General features: G+C 44.9%; 1 protein-coding gene across 3 annotated transcripts in view; it reads right to left on the bottom strand.

The window, feature by feature from the left end:
• Positions 1–26,913, bottom strand: part of ENKD1 (enkurin domain containing 1) — a 93,911-nt gene that overhangs the window by 58,096 nt on the left and 8,902 nt on the right. For all 3 annotated transcript variants that reach the window (XM_085637922.1, XM_085637923.1, XM_085637924.1), the window contains exons 2-3: positions 21,401–21,507; positions 8,028–8,249 (exon numbers count right to left, since the gene is read on the bottom strand). In XM_085637922.1, coding sequence (XP_085494048.1) covers positions 8,028–8,249; positions 21,401–21,485 — 307 coding nt within the window. In that variant the 5' untranslated portion in view covers positions 21,486–21,507. The remainder of the gene's footprint in view (positions 1–8,027; positions 8,250–21,400; positions 21,508–26,913) is intronic.

Below are 26,913 nucleotides of genomic sequence, written 5' to 3'. Positions count from 1 at the left end.
CTGCGAATGAGAGTACGCATAATTCTAAATCCTACAATCCCATACTTAAATCTAAAAATACGGTTCAGGCTGGTCCATCATGTTCAAGAGCAGCACCCACTTTTTAAAATTATTCAGAGACCCCACATCCTAAAGAAGGTTCGACCTTCAGGCACCCTCAGGCCGTAAATGCTTCAACAGCCCCTGTCAGGGAAAGCAATATCCAAGAGGAGGGAGGCCAGATTAGAAGCTCCCAAAGACGTCAGAACTTTGATCAGAGAGATTTCCCCAGCCTAATAACAAACTTGCATTTTCCCCCAGAGGTAACTCCATACACAGTGGTACCGGCCATTGTTCCCCCTTTCTTCCCCGGTGATTTAGAGGACTGGTCAACATTAAGGAATTAATCACTACACTTATTGAGTGCAAGGACGGGCATAACTAATTTGCTGTTTTCAGAATTTAAGATGGCACGACGGATTGGCTGGGTAGGAAAGTCTACCATGACTTAAACTGGAGACTGTGTACTCTTAACATTCAGGTCCCCAGGTTTGGTCCAGTCAATACTTGATAGGGTAGGCAATTGGCCAGTAAGGTCAAAGGGGATACATATTTTAACTCTGGGGTTTTTCTATCAACCACCTCGGCCTCCATGGTATATTGCTGAGGATGAGAAATCTAAATGTCGAAGGCAGCCAAAGTATGCAGTTCTAGTCAGTAATCATTTTGACATTCTGAACACACTTGAAGACATTGACTGACTGACTGACCCTCCCAAGTCAGTTCCTAAACCCTGATGGGGGCTTATGTGGGAATTAAGGTGATAGGGTTTCAAGGAAGGTTAGCAACTTAGATCAAGTTTATATAGCGCAAGGAAATTATATGATGTTCTCGGTTCCTAAGGAGGAGGAATCCCAAGGCATGTGTATTACCCTACAGATCCCGGCTCCCTCTCCCGATTCACATAATCATCTAAGTTTAGCTGAAGTATCTATTTGTGAAGGTGACCTTATGCCCCCTAAACCTGTAATAGCTAGCCCCCCATGTAAATCTGAGAGTTCTCACTGTAGCGTCACTTCCTGGAACATAGCTGGATTACGCTCCAAGGTGAATAACCCAATATGGTGCGATTTTATATTAAACTATGATATATTGTGTTTCCAGGAAACGTGGCTCAAGGAACCAATTCATTTAAATAGGTTCAAAACATTTAACACACATGCAATCGGGGGTCTAAGTGGCAGAGCAAAGGGTGGGCTCTGTACTTATATATCCAACAAGCTAGTAATAAAAAAGATTGAATCAGATCTGTGGAAAGTCATTATCAATTGATCAAATTGCATCTAAGTGTAACCCATTGTATTGTGTTGGTTAATCTTTACAATAATATCCCATTAGATAAAATTGTCAATGTGGTAAAAAAAATTGGGTAATGACCTGAAATCCTTGTGTAATGATAGTTCCAATGACATGATGTTAATCCTGGCCGGTGATTTTAACCGTGTGTTTGCTCACATGAGGATGGAAAAATGTGCAGTTTTAATGCTGAAGAAGGCATAAGTAATACTCACTTTTGCCATTCCGTGACAGGGGAGCTGTTTAATGAATTGATCTTCAGTTTAGACTTGGGGTTTGCGAATGATCTATGTGATATACCCGTTCCTATGCCTTACACCTTTAATGGCAGAGGTTTAAGTTCAGAGATAGACTACATACTATTGTCAGATAGACATGCATCTAGGCTGCATTCTTTTATTGTTGATGACAACTCATTGAGTGACCATTTTCCCTTGTGTATATCGGTTCTTTTGCCTACAAGTAAATTTGGAAGGGATGATAAAGTCGACCAGGCATTAGCATATGTAAAAATTTATCAAATTAATGGATATACACTACGCTGGTCAATGGTGGATCCCATAGCGGTCACAAAACAATTGGTAACCAAATGTAAATTGGCTTTTGACACCTGCCTGAGTGAGGCTGCCACCCTGGTTAGTATTCTATCCCCCTTCCAAGAAATACCAGGTATAGTAAGGGAAGCATTATACGTTCAAAATCGAAAAAAAGAAAAGCCTCCGGGCTGGTTTGACTCAAAGTGTAATCAAGCTTACTCAAACCTGAAGCACGAGCTACACAAGTCACCAAGAATTCCAAATAATGTTAGGCAGGCAAAAAGCGACTATAGCACGGCCCTAAAGGAAAGAAAGAGTGCCCTGAGAAAAGAAGCCTGGGATACCCTCCATAAAGCTTCACAAATGAAAGACAGCGCCGCTTTGTGGAGAGCAGTCAAAGCGCCTATTTTATTACCTGGAGGTGGACCTTCCATAGAAATTGCAATATCTGAGAAACAATGGATTGAACACTTCTCCAAGGTATACAATGGGCTAGGAAACCTCAACATATAAACTGGTATTTCCCAAGAGGAAACCAATCATAACTTGGACCTCCAGTTTACTCTGGAGGAGAATAGAGCATGCTCAGCTAGTTTAGGTGGCAAGGCCCCGGGCCTAGATGGGGCCCCAGTAGGTCTGTTCAAGTCAAATATTATTCTTTGGGGACCAAATATCACCCAGGTAATCAATGCAAGCTGTCAGGCTTTGTTTCCAATGACCTGGGTGGAATCTATTATAGTTCCTATCTTTACAAAAGGGGACCGCCAGGATCCTGGGTGCTACAGACCCATTTCTTTATGTGATTTGTTGGCAAAAGTAGTTGGCCGTATAATTTTGGAACGTCTACTTGACTGGGCCGAGGATAGTCAGGTCCTATCCGATTTACAATACGGTTTTCGTGAGGGGCTAGGGACAACTGAGCAGAGCCTCAATTTAGCCATTTTTGTGGGGAAGTACACCAGGGTGAGAAAGGGCAGATTGTTTTTAGCCTGTGTGGACCTCACGACGGCCTTCGATTCTGTGAGGCATGATAAACTCTGGCAGGTTCTCGAGACTCTGGGGGTTGACCCCACATTATTCATTTATTTAGATGCCTTTATAGTGGTGCAAAGACACAAGTGCGTTTTGGCCTGGGTGGCGAGCGTACTGCTTCATTTCCTATTAGGAGGGGGGGGTCAGACAAGGTTATGTCCTGGCCCCCTTCCTTTTTAATCTCTATATCAATGGGTTGGGTCAGGCATTACTCCCGAGACGGCCGAGACTTTCCCCAAATAGGTAGAAGTCCTATATCTGCTCTCCTCTATGTGGATAACGCAGTATTGATGTCATGTACGCAAATTGGCCTTCAGAGGGTTTTTCTAATTTTATGAAGGATCTTGGTCTCGGCGTTAATACCTCGAAGACTTTTATAATGAGATGTGGCCGTGGGAGCCAGAGGGCCAGAGATATGTTTGTGGACGGGCAGAAGATAGCCCCCACAAAGAGTTTTTCATATCTTGGTATCCTATTTAATCAGAATGACTCTTGGGTCCAAGTCGTGTCTGCGAAAAAGCTGGCGCTTATAAGGACAACAACTGCCCTTGCCATCTTCTCGAAAAAATTGAGTAGGAAACCGCCAGGAGAGCTCATTCAAATCTACAAAGCTAAATGTATCTCTACTGCGATGTATGGGGCGGGGGTCTGGGGTTTGGTTAACACACACTTGCTACAAGTAGTGGAAAACACTTTAAGATATATCTTGTCAGTACCAGCTAGTACGTCTTATGTTTGTCATGCCAAGTTGGGTTCCACATATATTTCTGAACAAATAATTGGAACCCATTCTCCTTTGGCACAGGAGCTGGTCAAAAGAACAGACCAAGTTAAATGGGGACATCCTACTGGATAGCCTTAACCTGGAATGGGCCTTAAAGATCCCATGGGTAAGGTTTGTCCGAGATTTTATGAGTGATTTATGGCATTTAGAATACTTTACGGATCCGAGTACCACCAAGTTGATTACAAGAAAGCAATTAAAAAAGGATGTTCTCCAGCTATTGGATATGTTAAGAATATCTGTGGAGATCCTAAAGCCCAGTGTCCAGCAACACCAGATGATTTTAACTACTTACAGTTTGCAACCATACTTAGCATTTGTCCCTGGTGGATATGATAGGATGTTATTAACCAGGTTACAGGCTAGGGACTGTTCATAGGCTTGTAACCTTCCCAAGAATGAATGATTGGGCCCGAGATCTGCAATTATGCCCTTGTGACAACAACTCAGCCCAATCCACAATCCATTTAGTTTTATTTTGCAAATTTTACAGGGAGTTAAGGAAGGTGTGTATAGTTCCACTTTTAAAAAATCAGGGGTTGAGGCAATGTCGCCCGGCATTGATTAAACTTCAGTTTGCGGAGAATTAGCATATATCATGGAGGATAGCTATGTTTCTGAAGAAAGCATTATATCAGAGGAAATGTATTGTAATCTAAGGAGTGAGTCTGACCATGCACATTATCTTTTTAATACTGTTTTATATTATTTACCCTGAATTGTACACCAAATTATATGCAGCACGTTCTGCTTTTTTGTATATTTATTATGAGGAATTTTTTGTATTCAATTGTGTGTATTTTTTAATGCCCTTTTATGATTGTTTAAAAAAGCAATCGAATAAAGTTTTCCTTCCTTCCATTCATAGACTATTTTTCATATTCATTAAACAGCAAATTGAATGGTAAAGTCACATTTTTAACAAATATGTAGGAAAAATAACTTTTAAAAAGTTACCTTTAAACTGCCTGGACCTCCAGGAGGCTAATTAGCATCAGTCTGGTCTTCCAGTGCTTGACCGTAATGAGGTGTGAAAAGTTAGATTGAGCTGTCTCGCTTGCTGTAGCCAACCTCAGTATCCATCACAGTCATCCTCAAAGTACATCCTGCAAGCTCTAGTCTACAGCAACAATAGACTATTATTGGCCCTTAGTGAGAAATCTCCAAAGCTCCAGGGGGACCAACCTGATTCAGGTATCTGGCATTCGGTCCCACAGTAGGGTTACAAATCGAGCAGCATCCACTGTGGGGTGGGTTTATCTTCTCAAAGAAACAAAAGGACATGTGTATCATTATTTCAAGTAGTGATTACCTAATTGAGATTTTCTCTGAATCGCAATCAGGCAATCGCTATTCCTAATGTAAGAAACCCTTTTGAGTTTCATTAGCGATTCTTAATGGGTCGCAAATAGGCGTACCTCATGCATATTAAAGAGGTAGGTCACAATTTGCGATCCCTTAGGAATCTACGCCATCACAGGGATGGTGGCCTGCTGAGGTCAGCAGACCACAATGTCCGTGATTGCTTTTAAATAACGGTCTTTTTTTTTTTTAAATGCAGCCCGTTTTCCTGAAAGGAAATCGGGATGCAATTAAAAATGAAACTTTGCAGTTTCATTTTTTAAGAGTAGGCAGTGGTCTGTGGTACCACTGCCTGCTCTTAAAAATATATTTTAGTCCATTCTCAAAGCGAAAGGGGTAAATGAGTTACCACCTCCTTCAAGGAGTCAGTAAAATATGAATGTTTTGCGACCATAATTCGGTCTCAGAACATTAATACATCCCATTCAGATTCGGTACTGAAATGGACGCCCTAAACACGCCCCTTCCAAATACCGAATAGCAAACACAAATTGTGATTTGGCAACGTGTTAACAAATCACAATTTGTGTTTCATACATATGTAACAGCATGTTTGCGGTCGGAAATGGACCGATCGGCCGTTTCCGACGGCAAAAATGCTTAATACATGTGGCCCAAAGCCTCTCTCTGCGTTGGAAATTAGAAAATGTTCAAATGTTTTGACTTTCAGGCATTTCAACAGGACTAATCCACTTGTTGTATCTGACCAAGGCTCTTTCAAAATCTGTAGAAAATCACACCTCATTCCCGGTCTACTGCTTCCATGGACTATCATTGGGGCTTTGTGCTTTTTGGTGCTATTTCTACTTACAACTTTAAAAAAAATCATATCTACTGCTCCTCTTATAGGATTTTGATTGTTTTGGTGTCATTTTGTTTATTATTATTCACTCCATTATTCTAATTTGTTTTAATTTGTATTGTTTGGTGTACTGACTTTATTACGGATTGGTACTCCATAACTTCTTTACACATTGCCCTAAATTAAGTCTGTTTGCTCCCTGCCACAGCTACCAGGGGTAGAGGCTCAGGTTAACTTTGTCTTTAGGGGTTCTCCCTAGCGGGATAGTGTTATTATTCCTTAGGTCATAGCCCACCTCAAATAATATCCACTTTCTTACAGCGTCTGTGAGCTTTCTATTACTGCTCAGACATATTACATAACAACGCCTATATGTGGAAAGCAAGCCAGACCTATTGGCTTCGCCCATGCTAGTTTTCTTATTATTCCCAACATAATTGCTGAAACTGAATGATCAAATGTCACTTACAACAATTTGTTGTGAATAATTAGAATAGAAAATTCAATTATGAATATGTGAAACTGTGAATCAAACAATACTTTCTGAATATACTAAACTATGAATTAACGAAATCTAACTTTTCTGGAAAGGGCGGTGGGTTCTATGGTGTCTCAATCACTCCCGTCCTCTTCTTCACCGCTTTCCTCTCTAGTCCCTTATCCTTTTAGATGCTACCCCCTTCTTCTCTGCACCGCCACCTGAAATCCTACACCTGTACATCTCACATAATGCACCCTTCTTCAAGCCTGTCCTTTCTCTATGTTCTCTTGCGTGTACTTTCTTAAGTCACCTCCACTTTACCATGGCCTCTCTGTCACACAGATGTGCACACCATCCGTCTCCTAACCAGCCGTCCTTTGACAGCAGCAGGCCAATCCAGATTGCTAAAGGGAGACCCTGCCCCTTGTCCTCTCTATCCATTGCAGCATTTGTTAAATGATGAAAAAGTGTTAACCTGTTGTGAGGCACGCAGGAAAGTAACAAATGGAGGACTAAAATGCTTTTCACGCTAATCTCAGGCCAGAAAGTGCAAATAAGTGATTTAAACTGAAGAATATTGCTGCCTGTTCCTTGATAATGTTTACCAAGCCACGAGGTACAATTTATTACTTTGCTTCTGCGCTGTGCAGCTGGGAACTGCGTTTTAGTAACTACACAATTCACCCTTGAAGCAGATTTTAATGCTTGCAGTTAAAAGCAATTAGGAAGTTCAGATAGGTCTGGAATGCCTCAATGGATGGATGCACAGTTTTAAGATATTCCACAGCATTTACTTAAATGTGATTTAAAGAACTTCCCCACTGCCAAGCTAAGGCTGATTAAGCTACTGCCACCCTCTTCTGGTGGAGAAAGGCTGCCACTGCCCGTATGTAGATTTCCAGGCTAGTGACAGAAGATTGCCAGTTGCATTGCCTCGGCAACTAACCAATCTATCAAAAGGAAGTGCAAACAAGGGGACCCTACAATGGCTATACCCACCCTTTTAGACTTGTTAACTTTAACAAATATTTTCGAAAATAACAGGCATCCATTTCTAACACTCAGCTGTAGACAGTGATGCCACATCTTTCTGTCAAAAACACCAAACTAAAGTATTTGTTCTGCGAATAGTTTTCCTGGGAATTATTGAAATAAAAAGAATGATTTACTAAAAAAAATATTTTAATGTAATGGATGCACCTCAAGTTGAACTCTTGTTAAAACCATGGAGTTATAAAGGGGTAGTTTCATGCGCCCAATGGCAAACAAATGCCATGACCTCAAAGTCACAAATGGAAACTTTCACAGGATGCTGTATCTAATAAAGGCAAGAGAGTAGTATTGTGTGACTTTTAAAACCGCACTAGAGTTAAAATGTATTGATATACTCACACTGATTAGCCCTTATATAGATACGAGCGCATTTTTCTTCTTCCTGGTTTATGGACATGGCTAAAACATGTAAACCATGAACTGTGATTAACAAGCCAAACATATTTCTTCACCATCGCCTCCAAAATGTCTGCACAAAAACAAGCTTAGTTGCTGGACGTCTTATATATCCATTGAAAAATTTCATGATATCACAGCAGAACTATGTGATTTACTCCATTTACACTCCACAATCCGCCATGATAACACCAGCTATAACACCATTAGGTGTTCCGCATCTAAATTCAGACTCAGTTCACTTACTTCTAGGTGGTGATTCCCTCTGTAGTGACACTCCTTCCAGCTGAAGGAGAACTCCAACTGTTCCCTTCTGCCCTCTCTCCAGAATTTCCCGGGCATTGGGACGGATTCGCGGAGGATTGGCTGGCCGTGCACTGTAGCAAGTTGGGTATAAGGTGGGGTCAGGTGCCAGGGGTCCAGAAAGAAAGTCAAGCTTCAGTGAGTTTCCTTCAAGTCTCCCTCGGGCTACATAAAAATGGTTAAGGAAGAAAAGTAGGGAAACATTGATTGAGGGTCACTAAAATGCAAGATGCAGCCACTGTATAATGTGTAAATCAAGTGTTTTTAATTGTTTTTGCTGTACCAGAAACAAATGTCAAGAGAGTTAAAGTGAGAGACTAAGTGGAAAAGGAGTGAAAGAAAGCATTAGAGCAGAAAGGTTGGCAAAGATATAAGGCAAGGAATGAGAAAAATATAAATTACATGCAGGGGAGAGGAGAAACAAGATAAATAAATGACAGAAATGAGAAACAAAACATGGGGAGAGCGATGCTAAATTAAAAAAACTGAAAGAAATTGTGAAACATTTAGAACCTACAATAGGAAAAACTTAGCTAAACTACAGCAGTGTTTTTTATTCGTTGTTTTAATGTGTATAGATAATATTTTAATTTTATGTACGAGCATAGGTTCTCTACTAACATTTATTAGTTTTGCATGATTACTCAACTAATTTAGTTATTCTGAATGTAATTTTATCTAGGAGTTTTTAATCTACGCCATTTACGATGACATCATTGTGCAAAATAACATTGAAAAGTGACATGGTTTAGTGTTAGGGAGAGTACATTTACAAAGGTAAGAGTGACAGATCAGGTAAATAGAGACTTACCAGCGATGGTGGAAAGACACAGCTTTGCTGTAATCCAGTATTAATTTCAATTCTGCCCGTTAGCGAGCATCCCATGAATTCTTTACTTGAGCTGCCAAGTGCGTCTATTTACTTGAATCATTATCACAATCAGTAGTAATGAATCATAAATGCCCCTGATCTAAAGCATTCTTGATAATGTATCCTAGTAAATTTTTGGGGAATCCTGGAATGCTGCAAGTTACAACAGTCAATTCCTTATGATATCTTAGCTCACACCAGACAGAGTCTGTTTTTTTACAGCGAAAAACAGGGTTCATTCCCTACCATCCAGAGTATTTGACTGACTGGATTTACAGCAGCATTGCCTCATATTAGAATAAAGCCTCAAACTCTTACAATGCAGGCTAGTAACACTGGGATTGGAAACAGGCTTAGCTTTGCTAGTTATGCTAGTGTAGTTTATAAGAATGCAAGGATTCCAATGCTATATTACAGTTAGTAATGGGTGTGAATGACTGTAGACATATACGTGATCTCTCATCCACTTCCAAACAACTGCATGACATCTGGCTATAGTGGATAAGGAAATACGTAGCTGCGTGTGACATCACCATGCAGCCTCATTTATGCTTGGAGAAGAACTAGAAAGTGGAAGAGACAGAGAGAGAGAGAGAGGAATTCTTAGAAAAACCACATATTATTGGATGGGCTGGGATGCAATTGTCCAGATATTTTTCCTGTGCCCAAACATTTAGAAATTGGGTCAATCAAATACCTTTATTTTTCTTAGCATATGCTTTAAAACATTACGACTAAAAATACATTAAAACTAGAATTGTGAAAAACTATATAAAAAAACTAAGTTAGCCTTTCAACTAATTTATTTTTATTATTTTTAATATAATATTTTTGTAAATCAACGGAAGCATTAAAAACTGCAATTGGCCCAAAAAGCGTGGTATCTCTTAAATTCATAATCCTGAATTTCAAAGCAATAAGACATAAATACAACCTACAAAGATATAAAAACAAAGTGCATTAAATTACTAGATGCCGATGTCTGCATATTACCTACAGCACATAGACTGTCCCTCCTTTTTTTACTAACCACTTCTATAAAGTCTTTTAACTGCCAGCTTGGCTGAAGGCCCAATAGCAGGTAAAACTGGCATGCCACAAGGTTTGCTACAAGATTTAAACTGAATAACTGCGTACAGAAAGGTCACCCAAAAATTATTTTAGGACCATCATTGTACCTTTTGGGCCAAGTATTGTTTATCTCTGCTCATACCCTGAGGTAATATTCCCTTCACACAATAAACTTCTTACAGTCCTGAAACTCTCCATAGGCAATTTAAAAACATTTAACAAATCATTAATTTTTTGAGCAAAGCTTTGTTAAAAGGATTATCCTGATTCTCTGATGAACCTTAAGTCAAAAGATGACAACTTTCCATCTAGTGAATTCCGCCCTCCAGTAGGAATTTTACTATGTAGATTTCTCAAATTCCAGACGAAGATCGAATTTTTTTCTTATCTTTTTGTATCTGACCTTCCAGCATCCGTATCTATTTCTATTTTTTCCCCACTAAAATTGTGAAAGGCACAAATTGGTTGTTTAATATACACAGATGCCCTTGCTTTAATTGATGTAGCATCATGTGTTCTTCAAAGGAACATAAATTCCCTTTTCTTATGACCAGAAGTAACTAAACGGATTGAGAACAAGTCACCATCATCTCTTTCTGCTCCATTTTACCACTTAAACTATGAAGGTACGATTCAGCAGCATCCACTTGAGATATGCGATCTGCCTTCCAACACAACCTTTAGTCCTGCACAGTTCTACAATGAGATTTCACACTCTAGAGCAATCAGGCTTTTCTTTATATGCTGAAGTTGGTGGCATGGTCTCACTGTGGACCTGCTATGGTACAGGAAGACAGATTATTTTGCCCTCCAACTGTGGTGTGCTAGTCTGTTAGAAGGTATGTAACACCAACCCTTTCTCCAATGGGTTACGCAACCCTGCAATTATAATACCTTTATTAGTACCATTTTCACTGGATTTTTAATTGGGTATTCAGTACACCCTTCACATGGCCACTCTGAATAAGCCCCAAGTGGAGAGAACCACATTATCCAAGAACTTCTGAATCGTCAAAGTGGGGGACGTTTCTTCAGGGGTTTGCAGGACTCCCAGCAGATAAATGTTTGGCGCACACACCGCATCTTCAAGGTACTTTAGCTCACTTTCCAAGTGTATCAAAACTCTTGTTCTCTTCATAGTGTAAATTCACTGCTGAAGATGCCAGATCAGACAGCCATATTCTGCACTGTGATCTCTGTCTTGGACAATCATGAATCCATAGCAATGAGTGCACCTACGATTGCAGTGACCTTTCTCTCTGAGGATGAAGAGGTGTCCTGCAGATCCAACAGTGCCGCCAAGAGGAGTGTCTCACAAGGCTATTTTGGCACTTCGACTGTCTTTAGAGGACATTGTCATTGTCAGGGTTCTGATCCAAGCAGCCCAAAAGCCCCCTGCTTGCTAAAACATACATTTCTCATACCGCTCTCCAGTGTCTAGTAGTGATGAAACAGATGCTCACTCTGTGGTCCCATGCCCATGTGCTTTGTTGAATCCCAATGGCTACCTCTCTTCCCTTTCTTCTCTGCAACAACCACAGCATCACTAAGGAGCCTAAGCATGCCGCTATGGTTTGCTGCCTGCAACAAAAATAGGTACCCCTCTGCCTTGCAGTACAACATCCAAGCTCGGTAAATGCAGCACCACACCCCTGTGCTCTCACCGTTAGGGCCGTGAGCAGAGAGGCACCACCTTTCTTCTTAGGCAACGTGAGGGTGATATGTATTCACTGATTATTTTGCAGCTGGCACCATCAGTTAAGTGGGCAACAAATGATTATTTCCCACAGTCAGTAGTCGTTTTGACTGGTCACCAAGTGTCCTCCTGCTCTCGCCACAGGTCCAAGAAAATAGGGCCTCCCCACAGTCCAAGTCCTCCGCTGAGCCCAACGAGCACCTGAAAAGAGGTCAGTGCCTTTTGTTCAGGTTGCATATAGTTGGAGAGAAGACAGCAATTCAGCTGAGATTCAGTACCTTTTCTAGTGTATTTTGTCCTACACTGGGGTGGAGGTCTCCTCTGTGTTAAGGCGACAAAGATGAACCAAGTACTGGCCGAAGGGCGCACTAGTTATATCCCTCTAGTGGCCAAGACCACATAATTTTTTTAAAACATTTCTATTAAAGATTTCTCAGTGTTTATACAGTCAGAGTGCAGAGATGCAACATTATAACATGTCCCTCGTGCCCTTGGGGAGAGCGGTATACCATAATTTTGACAGTAGACCTTTATACTGGTAGTGTAAGAGACAGAAAAACCATTTTTTCATTGTGCCCACTCAAGTCCTCCCCATTCTTCGGGGTGCACAAAGTATTAATATTCAGCACCCATTTCTTGAATAGATTTTTTTTATAACCAGAAACAATAAACAAACAGTTCAAACAATTTGTTCTCGGCGGTCTAGTATCAAACATCTATCAGGTGAAGGGTCCCAGAATCAGGGGCTGAGGGATTACCCCGCGCCGGAGAGCAGTTGTGCAACATTGGGTTCACGTATGACAGCAGTGCTAGGCATCAGCAAGACCAAGGCGCACACTGTCGCAACTACAGGCAACCGCCCTCAACGGCACTCATACCCCAGGGCAACTACTATAACTATATCAACAAGCCTGCCACTAGGCAGCCAACCCATGCTCACTCTTGGACCCCGAAACACCTGAAGGAGAACGACTCCGAACCTTAGGAGTCTCAAAGGCGTTAAGCACCTCCGACTGTAGGGGTGCTATGGGTCGTCTCTGCAACCCCCAGTCTTCCTCCCTTTTAAGCGACAGGCCCTCCACACGAGCCCATTGCTTAACAGTGGCCTCCCACTGTGGTACCACCAGACCAGTCGCCGAATTCCACATCATGGTAATCTGCCTTATAGCCAGTATAAGCGCAAAACCTAGAACTAGACTCACCACTTTCTTGGGTTTCGGATGGGTGGAGTTCCCCCAACAAGCTCACCTCCAAGGTGCATGGGACAGTGCAAAAACGTCTCTCATTCAACTTCTGCACCACAGATGCCCAAACCTCATGTCCAGGCCATATGGCAGAACTCTGCCAGTGCATAATGGGGCAGTGCTTTACCTCCCTCCCTATAAATCGCAGTGAGCTTTTTCGCAGTGAGGTAGGTCTGATGGATATAATTAAATTGGACAATTTTGAGACAAGTAATTCGGGAGCCCCTCTGCAGGTAAGCCAATATCTTCGCCCATATCTGGTTAGAGATATCCCTACCTAATACTCCTTTCCACTTCAATTTGAGACCAACTAAGGGCTTCCTTACCCTCCTATTGCGGGTGCCATAAAATAATTTCACTAGGAGCCTACCTGTTCCCAGGAATAAAAATAAAAGTAAGACAGTATGCATCCGAGGTTCATTCATCCCTTTATCCCAGAGCGCTGTGAATGTCTTAGCTAGCACCTCATATGTAAGGAACTGTCCCCGGTGTAAGCCATGCGCATCAATAGGAAGGTCAAAGGGCACCGACGTGGAATCCTCATAGCAGTCACCCACCGTCACCAGCCCCACCTCCGTCCAGGTCCTCAACTGCGCTGCTGAAAAAAATATTGGGGCTTTACAATGAGGGAGTCCCACCAATGGGAGGACTGGAGTGTACAATGGACAGTCTAGGATTTGCCAGGCACTGGGCCTTCAGCAACGGAGGGCCGTGGCCAGGAGCAAACCATCACTTCCGCTCCCAGGCACCCTCTGCAGAAGCTGAGCCAACAGCACTCCCTGGTTAGGTTCAGCCCCCAGGGGCCAGCTTGGCCAGGTTCGCTCAGTCCAGCCATTCTGTGAGCCACTGCAGCTGGGCAGCCAGAAAGTATCATTCAAAATCCGGCACCCCCAAGCGCCCTTTTTTTTATTTTGACGGAGTTTTAAATAATGGGAACTTGACCCGAATCGGGTATCGGAGCGTTTTACATAGCACCAGTTGCATTACATGAGGACACATTAATTTTTGTTAGGCACAGGTTCACCACCGCTCTCCAAGAAGCCAAACGCACCTGCAGACGCCTGGAGAAGAACTGGAGAAACATCAAGACAACCAAAAACCACACCACCTACAAGGACGCCATGATAGACTACCACAACCAGATCAGAGCCACCAAGAGGAACTTCATCCACAACAAAATCCTGGCCAACTCCACCAACTCCAACAAACTTTTTTATGTCATTCAAGAATTCGCCAACCCACGCAGCAAAGCCACAGACATCACCCCATCCCAAGACCTCTTCGACAAGCTTGGAACCTATTTCCACCTCAAGATCAGAAACCTCTACGACAACTTCTTCGACCATCCACCAGGCGCCACAGATGGCCCCCGCCCCCCAGAAACACCAGCCAGCCCACCATCTCCAACTGGACACCGATCACGGCCGAAGACACCGCCTCGACCATGAAAAGCATCCACTCGGGGCCCCCACCGACCCCTGCCCCCTCACGTCTACCACAGAACCGCGGCCTTCATCGCACCCGAACTACAACGCACCATGAACACCACCTTCAAACCAGGCACCTTCCCAGATGACTGGAAGCGCGCAGAAGTCAGACCCCTGCTCAAGAAGCCCACAGCTGACCTCAAGAACTATCGGCCCATCTCGCTCCTCCCCTTCGCAGCCAAAGTTGCAGAGAAAACAGTCAACAGGAAACTGATGCGATTCATTGAAGAGAACGCCGTCCTCGACCCGTCCCAATCCGGATTCCGAAGCAACCACAGCACAGAGACCGCCCTACTCGCCGCCACAGACGTCATCCGCACCCTCCTGGACCAAGGCCACTCCGCAGCCCTCATCCTACTTGACCTATCAGCGGCCTTCGACACAGTCTCCCACCGCACATTAGTCGCCAGACTACACGACGCAGGCATACAAGGAACAGCCCTGGACTGGATCCGATCATTACTCACCGGAAGAAGCCAAAGGCTCAGACTCCCACCCTTCCTCTCCGACCCCACGAAAATCACCTGTGGAGTCCCACAGTGTTCATCCCTGAGCCCCACCCTCCTCAACATCTACATGGCCCCCCTTGCAGCCATCGTCCGACAACACGGTCTCAACATCGTATCCTACGCCGACGACACCCAGCTCATCGTCTCCCTCACCAAATACTCCACCACTGCCAAACTCAACTTCCAGAAAGGAATGCAAGACGTTGCAGTCTGGATGACCAACAGCTGCCTGAAGCTAAACGCCAAGAAGACAGAAAACCTCATCCTCAGTACCACCCCTTCTGCATGGGACAGCACCTGGTGGCCGACCTCCCTCGGAAGCCCACCTACCCTCTCAGATCATGCCAAGAATCTCGGCATCGTACTCGACTCATCACTCACCATGAACCGGCAGGTCAGCGCCGTCACCTCCAGCTGCTTCAACACCATCCGCATCCTCCGCAAGACCTTCAAGTGGATCCCCCCTGAGTCAAGGAAGACAGTCACCCACGCACTCACCACCAGCAGACTGGACTATGGAAACGCACTATGCCGGCATCAACAAGTCCCTACTTCACAAACTCCAGACAATACAGAGCACCGTCGCCAGACTCGTCCTCGGCATCCCCCGACATGAACACATCAGCCAACACCTACAAAGTCTCCACTGGCTCACCGTGGAGAAAAAAAATCACTTTCAACATCCTCACTCACGCCTACAAATGCCTACACAACAACGGACCCAAATACCTCAACGACAGAATGAACTTCCACATACCCAGAAGAAACCTCTGACCTTCCAACCTCGCACTGGCTGAAACCCCACACAGCCAGAGCAGGCGGAAGATCCTTCTCTCACATTGCAGCCAAGACCTGGAACGAGCTACCGGCAGACATCAGACGTGCCCCCTCCCTGAACACCTTCAGGAAGACCCTCAAGACCTGGCTCTCCGGCTAAACAGATCTGCGGACCCCGTTGCCCCCCCCCCCCCTCCCCGCTCAGAGCCTTGAGACCCTGATGGGTGAGGTAGCGCACTTACAATTCCCTGATTGATAGTGCCTACCTGCTCTCTCCAGTGCCTCTGGAGATGTTGTACTTCAACAGTTGTAAGGTGTGTCTCTTGTAATACAGCGATGTAAACAGCCTTGCTTTTCAGAAACATGTGAACTTTGTGTCGCCTGGCTGCGGACCCTATGCCTCTTATGTTCCAGGTTAACAGTTTAAACTTAGTGTGGGCCGTGGCCATAGCAATGGTATGCAGTCAGTGTCATAGCAGCCCCACCCTACCCTGCCCCTCTTCTCCCTGTGTATGTCGCCTCTCCGTAAGGAGATGTACCAGCCCTAGAACTTGAAAAACATATAAACTTAGCCCAACTCCCCAACCCTAGAGCAGATTAGCAACAGTTAGCCGGGCAAACATAGGCATGATAGACTATGTGTTTATCGTACAACCATTATCCACTAGTAAGTGGATTGGGGTGTGGGGGGGGGGGTGATAAACCTCACAGGCAGCACGTATAGGTACCCCGGTCTAGTCCAATGACCCCCATCCCAGCCATCCACGCTCTTACTTATAGCAAAGTCAGGGTTTGGACAAGACCACGGGCACCTGAAGGCTGCGGCAACTAATTCCAAAGGTAGCCATTCTCTGTCCAGGGCCCTGCATATGAACATCAACCTAAGGTGTCAAAGGTTTTCAGTGCATGGCAGAACGGTACCCCACACAATCATGCTAGGGAGAGCACTCCTCCCATCCTCCAGTATGGCCCTTCTACAAAGTTCAGGGCACTAAGTGTTCTGTCCCATACCTTCCCCTGACTGAGGAACCCTCTTACTAATGTTCAGCATGCATATCAAAGCAAGCCCTCAGACATCTGTGGAGTTACTTGTGCATTCTTCGTTTGCTAAGGGTGGTGTAATCTGAAGCATACATCTCAAAAAGCTTCTCCGAGCAGGTGCCATCATCCAAGTCTGTTGGCCTGCCTGCAGTGAGTGATCCCTAAGTTGTCAGGGTATGTCCAGACGTGGGTCCCTTGCTCCCTGTGCCACTGGATTCAAGATAGCCTGGCTAATGAGGGTTATAACCCCGAAACCAGGATGCTTGTTTCCGGTCCAGGGAAGACTTGGCTTGGCAGTTCGGGCTGGACTGTTCCCATGAGGCACAGGGTCAGACTGATATGGCCATGTCTGAACTGGGGTGGCGGAGTGAGCTAAAGAATGATGATGGATTAAACCCAGATCAGTTGACTGGGGGTGAGTGCTTGCAATGTTCAACACTCCGTCCATCATCCCCTTTGGTTTTGCTTTGATCCCAGTCGCTGCCAGCAGTGCTGTCACTTTATCTTTGTCCGCCTGAGCTTTAGTTGGTTTCTGGACAAGGTCCAGGTGAGTCGAATCATAGCGCCCCCTCCGCAGCACAGTCAATCGTGCCCCTGCACAGTAACGCTCCAGCCACTCTCAGGCATCCGTGGGGTTCATGAATATGTAGGTGTTTCCGTCCAACAATAACCGCAACTTAGCGGGAAACAAGAGAGAGTTCTGCCTTAGAGCCGACGGTCCACCCCGGTCTTCTCCCCCCTCAGGATGGATGCGCTGCTAGCACTGGGACACTTCCGTTGGAGGTAGGCGTGCGCACTACAAGCTCCAATAATAATAATACCTCAGTCTAGCATCCCGCAACTACCGCTTGATTTGCAAGAAGGATGCTCTTTTTAGCCTGCACTGTCGCTGGAAGTCCGGGAACACAGTCACCGCCACATTATCAATACAAAAGGGGCTGCCAGTGCACGCCTTCTGAAGCAGTGTGCCTTGATAACGGTAATGAAGAAATTTGGACACTACTGGTCTCTGCAGTCTCGCCGGGGCTGGAGGCTTCGCAGGGACCCTGTGTGCTCGTTCGAGGGCAAAGAAAAGAGAAAGTTCATTAGAGACCACTTGGTTTTTCATCTAGTTTTCCAAATAAGCTACAATGTTGTTGCCGGCCGTTCCTTCAGGCAGCCTTAAGATTTGCACATTGTTGGCGGATTGCAACCTTCAGTGTCTTCTGCTCCTTCTAAGCTCCTCACCCATTCAGTGAGATCAGCCATTTGTTACTGCAAGGACCGCTGCGCCGGCTTGAGTTCCCCAACAAGTACATCTGTTTCCTTAACCTTGTCCTTTAGCTTGTGATGGTCCACCCTAAGAAGGCCCAACTCTGCTGTCACAGTACCAATCTGTTTCTGTAGCATATCTTTGGAGTCCGCATTGGTGGCAGTATATTATCCAAATCCATTTGTAGGGAAGATGAAACATGCTCCAGACCAGCCCCAGCGGCCTGCTCCCTGCACCTCCAACAGCGCTCACTACATCTCCATGGACTTGCTAGGGTCCTTCTGTTTGGGCTTTCCCATTATCCTGTGCACCGCCAGCCTCCCACAGGCTAACCACCAGCCAGCGCACCCAGCAGGAGTCCAGGTCCGATGTCAACCTGGGGGGCGTGGGTGGTCAATACTCAACCTGCGGGGTGTGGGTGGCCAATACTCACAGCACGCGGCCAGCCAGGCCCCATGCCGTCCACACCATGTTTAATGGCACCAACAGCAACTTGTCACATGCAGCGTACTGGGCAACAGGTCCCTCCCCTCCTGTCACCATGAGCCGATTTGCATCCTGAGTATCCACTGATACCCTCCCAGTCTGCAATCATGGCCCTTCAGGGGGAGAGGGGAACCCCAGGCACCCCTTTGGAACCGCCAGGCACAGGCCCTCGCCCAATCCAGAGGCCCTGTGTTATGTGTGGAATGGCACGAGTACTCCTAGCACCAAACCGCACCCCAAAGCTCCTGAAACTAGCCGGCCACCTCCCCTGGGTGCAAAATTGACCACAGGGCACCCCCAGGCTCGGCAACACCAAAGAAAGCACTGCTGGTCCTTGTATGCCACCCGGTTTTTCTGCCAGGTGCTGTGCAGAAAATTACTCCTAATCCGTATCTGAGTTTCCGGCCACACTAATCTGGAGTGCAGCCACGGGCCTCTAGTGGAGGCCAGGTGTCCCCAGAGCTTTATAGGGGTCTCAGCCTTCCCCGACACTGCCACTCTGCTGGACGTGTCAGGCCTTGGACGCAGAGCGCGCCAACTCGGGCACCATCACACTGAGCACCTGCTCCTCCTCAATCCCGCAGGACCCTGTTGTTAACCGCTGCTGCCCAGCTCCAGAGTTGCAGCAGACTTCCTGAGCCGTACCGGCCCATGAATGCACCGTGGACAGCCGGGAAGAAGACTAGAATGCCGGATGACTGATTAGGCCGGGGCGGAGCGAGAGCCTCACACGTCTGCCATCTTCACCAGGGCGGCCACGGACCCCTAAGGCATCCACGGAAATAGATCTAGGGAGCAACAAGGCCTTATGTTTTGAAATACTACTGACTCGTGAACAAGGATGCAATCACTGCACTTTCATTTCAAGAAAATAAAAAATCTTCCTTATTTAAGCTCCATATATTGTGGTGATATTCTGACTGCTGGAACCCGTGAGATCTGTTTTGCACAGCATCTGGTTTGAACTGGCACAAGATGGAGGACAGAACTTTGCTTCCTCAGACAGTGGACATGTACGTACTGCCTGCATTCCTGGAGCTGAAGGGAGAGGCTCCAAATACTAAAGTGCGGGATGATGGAGAAAGGATTTCCCTTTTAAATTCTATGGGAACCTTTTAGCAGGGGGTTGTGGATTAGGTCTTCCTGAATGTTGCTTTGTGGTTGATGGTAGAGCCAGCAGATTATGTTAACAGTGCGCAGTTTCTAGGCCAGCCCTGCCCTTTTGTCTTTTCTTGACTGCTACTTCAGGAAGGCTGATGACAGCAAGGTGCAGAGTCTTCACACCTCGTTGTGCCCGCGTTTTGAATACTTCTGCTTGGAGCATGCATAGTCATTAACTGCTGCCTGTGAGAGTCATGCACAAAGGCTCTAACAAAAAAAGAACTTTGAAAGAAAACCACACCAAAAAGGTTCCTTGACTTTCAATAGTGAATCAACATCCTGTCTTCAAAAGGAGTCTAAAGGTTGGACCCACACAATGTCACTTTGGTCCAGTTCTAAGTTCTTATTGACCAAGGAAGAGACTATTACATAAAGTGTTCAAAGAGATGCTGTGATTCAGGGCTGGTGTTTGACTGAGGTGAGGTAACAACACCTGAAGCTAGTGCATCTTGATGGAGAAGTTGTGGGTCTGCCTAGCACCTAGAAGCCTGCCAACCTGACTGCTCAGAGAGGGAAGGAAAACGCCTGAACTTGCAGGACAGCCTCTCTAGAAGGAACAGCTCTAACATTCCCTGTTGTGTGGACCACCCAGAATAGCCAACTTGCACTGGAAGAGTAACCAGCACTGACTTAAACAGTGAAGGGGTCATGCACTCTTCGTGTGTGACTGATGTGGCAAACTCCACAATGAAATGACAAACCCCAAGCAAGTGCATGCTATCTAGCATTGCTGCTGTAGCCCATGGGACCACTTCTACCACTGTCCAGTGTGCTGTGTGAACTACAAAGTCGACAACACTATTGTAGGGGAAGAACACACACCATTGGCCTGGAGGCCACAACTACCGAAGGAGTGTGACTGCTGCCAAGGCCTGCTGTACTACTTGCATTCAGCGAGAAATGAAAGCCGTAGCAATCGTCGCAACTCTGAGCCTGATGACATGAGACCCTGGCTGTGTGACCAAAAAGGGCACAACACAGACAGGTGACACAGGCCATGCTGAAAGCCTGGGAGATTGTGTCATCCACTAAATAGATCTGAATGTTAAAAGTAATAACAATTGCAATTGTGAATGCTTTTGAAATATGCAAACTGAACTGATCTTCGGGCTACTAAACTTAGTAACTGCTCTCATTAGTCAAAAAGTGCACTGGCACTTGTGCCAATTATAGCCCTTGAGCTTTCCATTGCTGCTAGAACACAGCAGCAGTGTGGAAACTGTAGCAATTGTACTAGACCACTGTGGTTGGTGGAGAAATTCGCTACAGCCCTTTAGTTATGTAAAATCCTGAAGCTGAACCTGTGTGTAGTGTTTTGTTTGCTGTAAAATGTAAGTATTTCTCTTTTGCTAAGATAAGTATTGGTATGGACTGTACTTTATTAGGTCTGTTTTGAGCTTCTGCTCCCCTCTACCTAAGAGGGCTTGGCTGCTTGCCCGTGCTATCAAGAGGCAAGTGTGGATAGGGTGTATTTAGCCCTATTTGCAGAACCATAGTAGCATGTACCCCAGGGGCAAATGTCCCCAGGCACCATAGTTGTGGTCACATAGCTTCTGCATGCCTTGTGGGCCCTAACAGGGTCTGACAGGTGTTATGGAAATGATTGCTGCCTCACTTATTTAGGTGCAACTGGGAGAAATGGCCTCATAAAGGATATAGCTACAGCAGACAAAATGGCCAGAATATGCTGCTTTAATATAAAAGCTTCTCTGATTCCTTACCTGAGACAGGGCGCTTGTAATAGTCGGGGAAGAGAGTAGGGTCTGGAGGAATTGGGCCAGAGATCCTAGAGGCCCCCTCAGACATCTCTCCCACCTGTTGGGTGCACCTGGGGGATTTAAAGAGTTTTAACAAATTAGTAGGCTTGGGAAACAAGAAGGGGGTACTCTGGTTACCCAGATACTTCAGATGTTTCAAAAATTATTTGCCAATAATTATTCCCTCAAAGAAGACATAATCAGCACTTTACAGAAAGAAAACGTCTATGCTCTCAATAGATACACTAACAAAAATGCTTGTAAGCAAAATCTGACTTTGACCACAGGGCGTAAAAAATGTGTACAAGATAGAAGCAAATCTATGTAAGACTCGATCTGCAGTGTAAAATAGCTCTACGATTAATAGTTTTATTACTAATGAACAATTTGATCTACTATTAACAAGATCATAGTGCTAGAAAGGGTAGAGGAGTGGTGGTGATCCACGACAAATCAGTTCAATTTAAACGGACATACTGTGAACAGTTCAGGGGCACTAACAATATGTGTTGAAGCTTCAAAGATAAAACAATGCCCCCACTTGGCTGTATCCTTGATGATTGACCTCTGCAAATCTCCCTAGAATTCTTCAGCCGCCTTGAAAAACTGATTATTCAGTACCAATCACACACTTTTGAGGGCTTTATAGTGGGCAGTTTCAGTTTGTAGGCTGAACGTACCAAAAACGAAGTGAGCGCAAAACCCCTCATTATTTAAATATTTAAGACTTTAACAGTATGTTCATCTACACAAAAAGCTAGCCTCGTAATTGACCAAATGTTTAAACAATTTTAAGAGATTCAGTCAGTATGTCAAAATAGCTTTATTTCGACCGTACAGGCCATAAAAGCACATAAAAAAGACAATACATTGCAATTTGAATAAAAAAGGAGGACATCATAAAAACTGTGTACATTAGTTCTATATTAAAAAATAGTACATTTCTAAGTTGTGCAAGTTTTCTAATACATTCTTGAGTGTGCTCCTTCGTGGCAACTCGCAGTACTATGATTGGGTACGGTGCAATGTACAACAGAGTTTGTAGATTCTACCTTGGGTGAAGGAGGGGATAGAGTAACACATATTTAAACGAATAACCAATTCATTTGTAAGTAGAACACCTGTCGGTTGTTACAAAGTTTTTGACTTTATCTGATTGATAAATATAGCAGAGATAAAAAAAATCCATGTTAAAACGGATAGTATTATACAATTAAAAAAACCTAAAGAGAGGGTAATTACAGTGCAAATGATCATATAATGAATATGTGCAAACATGGCATAGCAGCATATGTAAAGGTTGCTAGGAGCTAAAAGTTTCCTAAAAGGGTTTCCTTCAAAATAGCTCTACGAATGCACCACATCGAATGTAGGAACCGAGAAATGGTGAACACAATAAGAGTATTGTTTTCATGCTTAAAAAGCCTGTGCACTTCTATAGAGTGTCTAATCCCCATGTTTCTGCACAGTTGTAACTGCCACCGAGACCTTGGCTTTCCATAGGCGGGGCAAAAGAAAAGGACGTGAAATTCAGTTTCCTCAACTCTAACACACCCCAGACAGTCAAGTTTATGGGCTCCCTGCCATTTATTAGTAAATGCTCGAAGCGGGAGCGCCCCGTGTCTGAATTGAAGAAAGAGTTTCTTTGCCATAAAGGGTTGGATGTGATCAAGTGCCGATTCTAACCTGTATTGCTCCTTGATATCCAGAAACCTGGAGGTCAAGCAGCTCGGTTTAGTCCCCTGCCATGGTAAAGCCAGTTTGGTTCTCTATGGGAGTAAAGTAGTGCCTTTCTGGAGATTGTGGGACAGGTCTCTTCTGGTGTTGTCCACATATTTGAACTCCCTAATGCCTGGCAAGACTTCCTGATATGAGCTAGCCAAGGGAGTTTCCCCGCACCTAGAAGGCTCATAACATCCTTCAGCTCCTCTTTATAATCAGCTAGTTTAGGTGTACTCCACAGACGTCGCCAGTATAGAAGGGGTCTAGAGGAGACTGCATCTGCTATATATATGTGCGATATATATCCCTAAATCCATCCTGAGCGGTGTTAATGGGGTACTCGTAGGGAGGCCCAGCAATTGCCTAAGGAAAAGGTTCTCTGGCATAGATAGGGAAGTTGATGGGCCATGGCACCATAATTCTGCCCGTACAGTGATGCTCCCCTGACCTGTGTTTTGTAAATTTCTGCTATGGGACCTATTACTTTGTGCGTGCAACTTTTATAAACTTTTAAGATGCCCCCCGTGGACTGAGTCAATTTTAGACTGGTTTTCTTTATTTGTGTCCCCCAGTCCATTTTTTCAGTAAGTGTGATCACTAGATAATCAAAAATGGACATCCTCTCTAGGGCCCTTCCATCAAATTGGGGATGTGGGCAATTTGTAGTGTTAGCGTTAAAAACCAGGTACTTGGTTTTTTGGAGGTTGATCTCCAGTCCCCTCTTTTTGCAGAAAGACCTGAATACCTTGAGGACCCTCTGCATACCCTTGGGCGATTTAGAGAGTAGCAGCGTATCGTCCGCAAACATAAGAGCTGGAATTTTGCGGTTCGCCAGCCTCGGTGCATCAACGTCTTTCCCATCTAACAGAGTTTCAATTAGACTGTTTAAAAAAAGAGAGAAGAGTGTCGGGGCCAGGTCGCATTCCTTTCTCTACAGCGAAAGGGGTGGAAAGTTCACAATTTTCACTATATCTAATTCTCGCGTAGTTGTCTTGGTGTAGGCGTTTCAGCTGCTGGCAAAAATATTCTGGTACTCCCAAATCGAGAAGTATGCCCCACAGCTGATCTCGCTGCACCCAAGTCAAAAGCGGATTTAAGATCGACAAATGTGAGATAGAGGCTGCCACCCTCTAGGACCACAGTTTTCCAATGGATGAATTGTAATCAGAAGATCTGGTCAATGGTGGAGATCTTGGCCCTAAATCCTGCTTATAAAAGGTGTTAGTACGTTGTTCTCTTCTATCCAGGATTGCAAGCGCCTCAGAAGTACGCGAGCAAAGATTTTTTGGGTAACGTCCAGGAGGCTTATGGGGCGATAATTTGCTGGGTTAAGTGGTAACCCCTTTTTATAGATGGGGATAATTTCTGCTCCCGCCCAGGAAGGGGGCAGCGCCATGCCTTGTAAAATGGCATTAAATAATGACCATAGGTAGGGTGCCCAAACTGTGGGTTCGGAGCGAAATAGGTCACCAGGTATCTTATCCAGCCCCAGTGCTTTAGCTGGGAGTAGATTGCCCAATGTCACTGTTATCTCCTTCATTGTACAAAGAGGAGCATCTAAATTTGGGAGGTTCACATCTACGGTAACTGATTCTACCCTGCCCTCTTCCTCTGCCGACCTTGAATATAAAGATTTTAAATGAGTTCTCCAAACTTCTTCCCCTAGGTTTGGACCTATAGCCGATTGGCCTTCGGATTTCCCTGTCTTAACTAAATTCCAGAAGGCTCTCATGTCATGGTTATCCAGTGCTGTTTTTATTGCTTCCCATTTATCATTTTCCCAGTTAGTTTTTGCTCCAGTTATAATTTTTTTATATCGATCCCTGGATTCCTTAATTCTTGGCCTATCGTTTGTTCTGATATAAGTTAGAAGGGCTTGCTTGGCTACCTTACAATGTTTGTTATACCATGGGTGCCTTGGTTTAAAATTCGGCCTGGGCCTGTTGCGGTTAAAAAGAGATTGTGTTAATGCAGAGAACAGATCCTGGTGTTTTTTTGCCAATGTCATTTGGGACGTTATACTACTGCTAGTTGCTGATAGTCAAAACGCGGCTTCTAGAAAGGCGTCAATTTTTTGATAAAGAGAGGCCACTTTATACAGTGTTTGAGCAAGTTCCCCCCAGCTAACCCTCCTCCCTCCTTCAGCCAATACTAGACATGGGTTAGGGTTTGTGCTTGGTTGGTCTTCAGTAGACGGAAGTGATATTTCTAGGACCAAAGGATTATGATCACTCTCGTGGCTGGGAACAACCTTAAATTCGATAACTCTATACCAGAGGCTAACGTCTACCAAGGTGTAGTCTAGTATTGATGCCTGCCCGGGTCTGTTTAAATTGGAATTCCCTGGACTATAGGATGGAAATCGATCAGTTACAGGCCCTTAGTGAATGGCTAAGTATAACTGCATTCATTTGTAGGACTAAAGGAGTCCATGCCCGTACTGGTTGAATATTAGGTTCTGGAATTGACCATACCAAGTCCTCCTCACTTGTAATACTAGTAGATAGGCCATTCAGGGGCTCGAATTGACAATTGAAATCTCCTCCTATAATGACCCGGCAGTTCTCCGGTATAGTGGGGAGAAATGAGATTAGGCAATAGAGCGTGTGAGAGGATTGTCCATAACTTACTGGCCGCGAGTAGACATTAATTATTGCAATCCTCATAGAGTTAGAAAAGGAGAGAAGGACGCACAGAATATCAGGGGACAGGGTCTCTAACTGTTTAGCATTGCATCCCAAGTGCACTCCTACCCATGTGCACAGACCCCCGAGGGTCTCCCCCTAGCCCCCTGAACTGCTGGGATACAGTACGACACGTAGCCCACTCTAAATGTGTCTGTCCTCGACCATGTTTCCTGGAACAGGCATAACTCATGTTGGTCTATGAATACCCCCCAATCTGGGAAATTCAGTTTCGAGTTGAGACCTGCTATGTTCCAGGATCAGATCCGAGTGCTTGATGGTTCTACTGAGTTAGCTAAAGGGGCCTGGGGGGTGAGGCTTTCCTCTAGAGGAGCTTGGTGTGTATATTTGGGCCCTACCCCTCCCCTATGACTACAATCATTAGCCCGGTTTAGGTTACTAAGTGGGGTGGGAGTAAAATCTAAAGCGCTACCCACACTGATCTTCTCCAAAACTTTTTTTGATTCCCGTGTCCATCCTTGTGTGAGAGGCCGTCCTGATGCATGTATCCCAATCTAGCCTCGTATTTATCACTGGACCCTTTATTAGAGGGATCAGTTAGGTTTAGTCAGTCTACCAAATATAAAAAGCTGAATCTGTTGTCAACGGGGATGTTATACATCTTTGGTGTTGGACATTCCTAGCCTATTTCGGCCTGGCACCACTCTGGTCGCTCGCCCCCCCAGCCCTTGGCCGTGTTTCCCTCATTTTGCGGCATTTGACTGAGTAGATAGAAGTATCCCAGGGGGAAGGAGAGGATACCCCTAGAGTAACCCCAATCTAAGATGTGATGGACAGCCTGGGTATCCCTAAAGTTGATCACAACACAATCTCCTGACATGTCCTTTCGCCTCCACCCCAGCCAGCATACCCTACCAGTGAGTAAAATTTCGCTTTGATCTTCCTAAGGAAGGAGGCCTGTATTTGGTTAACCAATAGATGCATTTGGTTTTAAGTTCGGAATGTGTCTCCCCTAAGCCTCTTTCCAGCTCAAGTACTCCGGCTAATACAATGACATAGGGAGTGGAGGCTGGAGGGAGGTTAATACGTGGTATTGCAGATTGGATTTCC

Source organism: Triturus cristatus, chromosome 12, assembly GCF_964204655.1.
Source record: "Triturus cristatus chromosome 12, aTriCri1.1, whole genome shotgun sequence".
In the NCBI taxonomy this organism is placed as follows: domain Eukaryota; kingdom Metazoa; phylum Chordata; class Amphibia; order Caudata; family Salamandridae; genus Triturus; species Triturus cristatus.
The sequence above is the reverse complement of the archived record's forward strand: the minus strand, read 5'-3'. Positions and strand labels throughout refer to the sequence as shown.